General features: G+C 45.1%; 1 protein-coding gene across 1 annotated transcript; it reads left to right on the forward strand.

The window, feature by feature from the left end:
• The first annotated feature begins 439 nt into the window (after nt 1-439).
• On the forward strand, nt 440-3,770 carry mafa (v-maf avian musculoaponeurotic fibrosarcoma oncogene homolog A). Its single transcript, XM_015397878.1, has one exon. The coding sequence runs from the start codon at nt 1,298-1,300 to the stop codon at nt 2,231-2,233; it is 936 nt and encodes a 311-aa protein (XP_015253364.1). The 5' UTR covers nt 440-1,297; the 3' UTR covers nt 2,234-3,770.
• Nucleotides 3,771-4,380: the final 610 nt, after the last annotated feature.

The following is a 4,380-nucleotide window of genomic DNA, read 5'->3' on the forward strand; positions in this document are numbered from 1 at the left end:
AAATCATATAAGTTTTCTTTTAATTTCATTCTAATTGGAGACATATTTATGAGCAATACCTCGCTTTGCTGTATGCAAAAATAATTTCTGCTCAAAGTAAAGTTTGTTTGTTTGTTTTTATCCCGGAGGATCTCCCATAGAGTCTGTTTCCCTGCGCTCCGCCGTGCAGTAGCGCAGACTTGGTCACTAGAGGGGGGGATCTGCAGCACCTGTTTTGCCTGCATGCATGCATTGATGCGCGCTCCGCTTCCCTCGCCTACTTCGGCTCCGCTCGGGTCTCCTCGGACGGAGCAAACAGCCTCACTTAAACCACGCGCCTGTGTTGTCCTCCCATTGGCCCGTCGCCCCTCTGAGTGGGAGGGTCGGGTGTACGCGAAGGGGGCGCACTGTTTATAAGAGGCTGCCTCTCAGCGCCTCGCTGATACTGCTTGGTTCTCACTTGGAAGCTTTGGGGTGCTTTTAGAGGATAGTTAGAGACAAAACAGTGGAATTTATCACCTCTTAAGTAAGATTTTACACACAATCAACACGTTAAGGTCAGGAGCGCGACCCAGAGAGGGCGAGATGCGAGCTTCCATTAGAAATATGGACTAAGGACAATAACGAGGAACAGCTCCTGTCTCCAAGTAAGACCTCCAACTTTCATGTTTCATCTAAGACTTTTATGAACTTCGAAAACAGGGGTGCCTGCAGATGACAGTTTTGATTCCTGGGACTTTTTCACACACTTTTACGCACGCCTGCGCACCGGTCGATGTGCACTAAGTGAGAAACTTTCGAAGCCTGGTCATGCTGTTGTGACTAAAACAGCAGAGGGAGACGACTGATGGTTGGAATATACTTCTGACCAACAACAACAAACAAAAAAAAAGAGAGCGGGAGAGAACAGGGGGGCAGTAAATCAGGAAGAGAGCGCTCAGCAAAGTGAAGAGAGGACAACACAAGCCGGTGTCTCCAAAGTCAGCGGGCTCCAGTTACAGCCGCTTCAGGGGCTCCTGCTATTAAAGCCTTCATCTGACCTGGGATAAGTTGTCAACAAGAGCTGCGAGCGGAGGCGAACTGGCAGGTGTACAAGTTCATTTACATGCGGACGTATATTCGCTCCGCTATATATAGAAGCGGCCTGTCGAACGCGCAGCCTTTATAAGTTTCTCCTCCCACCCACCGGGCCTGCAGCACTTCCACGCACCGGGCGTGTGCGTGTGCCTATATATACACCATACAGGCTTTTAATTCCCTTCGCAATCTGCCCGCTGTCGGTTTGGCTGTGAGGCCAGGTGTCGTCGCATGGACTGACATGGCCACCGACCTCGCCATGAGCGCGGAGCTGCCTAACAGCCCTCTGGCCATTGAGTACGTCAACGACTTCGATCTGATGAAGTTTGAGGTGAAGAAGGAGCCGCTGGAGGCCGACCGCTTCTGTCATCGCCTGCCCTCCGGCTCACTGTCCTCCACGCCAATCAGCACCCCCTGCTCCTCCGTGCCTTCCTCGCCCAGCTTCTGCGCTCCGAGCCCGGGCGCGCAGCCCAACCAGGGCCTACCCGGTGGCGTGAACGGAGGCAGCAACAGCAACAACAGCAGCGGCAACAACAATCACAACAACACGGGCAAGCCTCAGCTGGAGGACCTGTACTGGATCCCCAGCTACCAGCACCACATCAACCCAGAGGCGCTGAATCTGACCCCGGAGGACGCAGTGGAGGCCCTGATAGGCAACGCTCACCATCACCACCATCATCACCAGGCCTACGACGGCTTCCGCGGGCAGCAGTACGTCGGAGAGGACCTGTCCGCGACCTCGGCCGCGCACCACCATCAGGCCCACCATCATCACCATCACCACCACCACGGCCACCACAGCCGCCTGGAGGACCGTTTCTCGGACGAGCAGCTAGTGAGCATGACTGTGCGGGAGCTGAATCGGCAGCTGCGGGGCTTCAGCAAGGAGGAGGTGATCCGCCTGAAGCAGAAGCGACGCACCCTGAAGAACCGCGGCTACGCGCAGTCCTGTCGCTTCAAGCGCGTCCAGCAGCGGCACATGTTGGAGACCGAGAAGTGCACCCTGCAGAATCAGGTGGAGCAGCTGAAGCAGGACGTGGCGCGCCTTGTCAAAGAGCGGGATCTGTACAAGGAGAAGTACGAGAAGCTGGCCAGCCGGACCTACAACTCCGGCGGGCCCGCGAACACAAGAGATCCGTCTGGGAAACAGGCCAGCACCGACTACTTCATGTGAAAGACATTACAGCCCTTGCCTCTACCCTCTTCTGACTCTAAAGATCTTTTCTGATTTGTGTTTACGGTTATTCCTCAACAAAAAAAAAGACGTTTAATCTCATCTTCTTAACAAATAAAGGTTAGGTGCGCACAAGCGTCACATCTGTGAGTCTTAAAGTTGTTAAACTTCTGCAAGTCCACAACAAACCAGTCAGGTCGGCACACGGGATCACTTTCAGTCTGCAGACCCTTTTCCTGTCAGAAGTCTTATAAACCAATGACTGTCTTAATCCAGAGAGAGCGCTGCGTTTGTGTTAGAAGAAGGCAGAAGCATCAGCACAGACCGCTGGAGGAGAATGCGCTGTGACGCACAGACTCTCAGTAATGCAAGTGTAATAGTCCTCTCATCCTTTTGCAACCCTGCATGCAGGACATGTATGGTAACCTTCAGCCAAATCCCCTCCACATATGTATGGAAAGCATGACCCATGGGTTCTCCCCCATCCATGCATCCCTTCCTCTGCCATCTGTAAGGCCTGGGTATGCAGAAAAGCCCCCGCGAGAGGTGTGAACTGAAGTGCAAAAAAACAAAACAAAAAAAAAACAACAAAAAACAATCTGCTTCACTGCAAAACTTATGGATGCGTCTCTACCTGCTTTTTTCAATCAGTTTTTTCTATTATTTTAAAAGGAAAAGAAAAACGACAAAAAGAGATTACCTGAGCCAGATTTTAGACTGTATTTATTTCCACCTGTATATATTATGTAGAGAAAAAAACAAGCAGTGATCTGTGTTGTTTTATCTTTGCTCTTTTTAAGGCTTTTGTTGCTTGGATTCTTCGAAATGTCTTAATCCAAATGTTTGTATGTTACAGCATGCAAATTGTCTGTGGTATCCTCCTCCTCCTGCTGAACATGTTGAACCTGCACTAAAGAGCAAACTGGAGATATGTTTTGTTTTTAACCTGGATGTAAATTTGATTTAAAGGATGGGAAAGGACTGCTGCTAAAACTCTATGCACCAATCTGAAGATTAAAAAGATTTAATGATTTATTTTCTCTCTCTCTGTTTTTTAATTTTCATTTTAGATAATGAGTTGTTGGGCCTGCGGGGTTTCCCTTGCAGCCCGGTGTCTTAAGAAGGGGAGGATGCTTGATTGTTAGAAAAACTAACGGGACATTTTGCCATCATTACTCTGTCAAAAAGTTCGTGTGTCATCTGCTGTCTAGATATATGTGCAATATTGTGCAGAAGCGTTCTGGTGTTTGAATAAAATAAAATCGTTTTTTTCATGTCAAAATTCTATCATAGAATTTACAGTAATTTCCGACCAATTAAATAAATCATTTTTAATAGACCTTTGAAAATCAGTATAATTGGATCGGTATTTGGACTCAGACTTCTGCACAGTGCTGTGGATGTATATCTGTACATATGATTTCTACATTTATCTAACGGACCTGTCCTGATCTGTTAGCAAGTGGAAACATCTGCAAAGTGGGAAAAAAAAAGTGTTTGAGAAACTCTTGTTTTCATATTGTTTAATAAAAAGTTCTGTCCCAAATCTGTGACACTGCTGCTGTCTGCTTGTTACAACAAAGGATTTTCTACAAAAAGTTAAATATTATCAATAATATTATAAGAAGAACAAATTAATTTAATAGAAATCAAATTATTTAGAACCTTCTATCAGATATTATCGGTTCTATTTTTTTTTTTGTACTTTTTTTAATCAATTTTATTATTTTTATTTATTAATTATTTTTTTGCCTATAAGCGACTTCGGAACTGGGTTTGGATTTGCAACAATTACAAAAAACGAAAATAGAAATTTCCGAAATGATATGCAGCCTAAGATGTTCCTGTTAGAAGAAAATGAAAAAGAAAAAGCTATGAAAATAAAATAAATGCGCAACTTAAAATAGGCGATTCGTTCTAAATTAATCCATATTACAGCTGATTTGATTTTCATAATATAGGCCTATATCTCTAATTGATTTATCTAATAAAAATGGGGGGGAAATGAGTGATACGGGTTTTGCGCGCATATAAAACATGCTTTATTATTTAGATAATTTAAATATATCAATATCAACTATGTTAATAATATTAACATATATTTTATTTATAATAAAGAAATATCGTATTATTTATTTTTATAGACG

This window comes from Cyprinodon variegatus, unplaced genomic scaffold, assembly GCF_000732505.1.
Source record: "Cyprinodon variegatus isolate N-32 unplaced genomic scaffold, C_variegatus-1.0 Scaffold895, whole genome shotgun sequence".
Taxonomy (NCBI): Eukaryota; Metazoa; Chordata; class Actinopteri; order Cyprinodontiformes; family Cyprinodontidae; genus Cyprinodon; species Cyprinodon variegatus.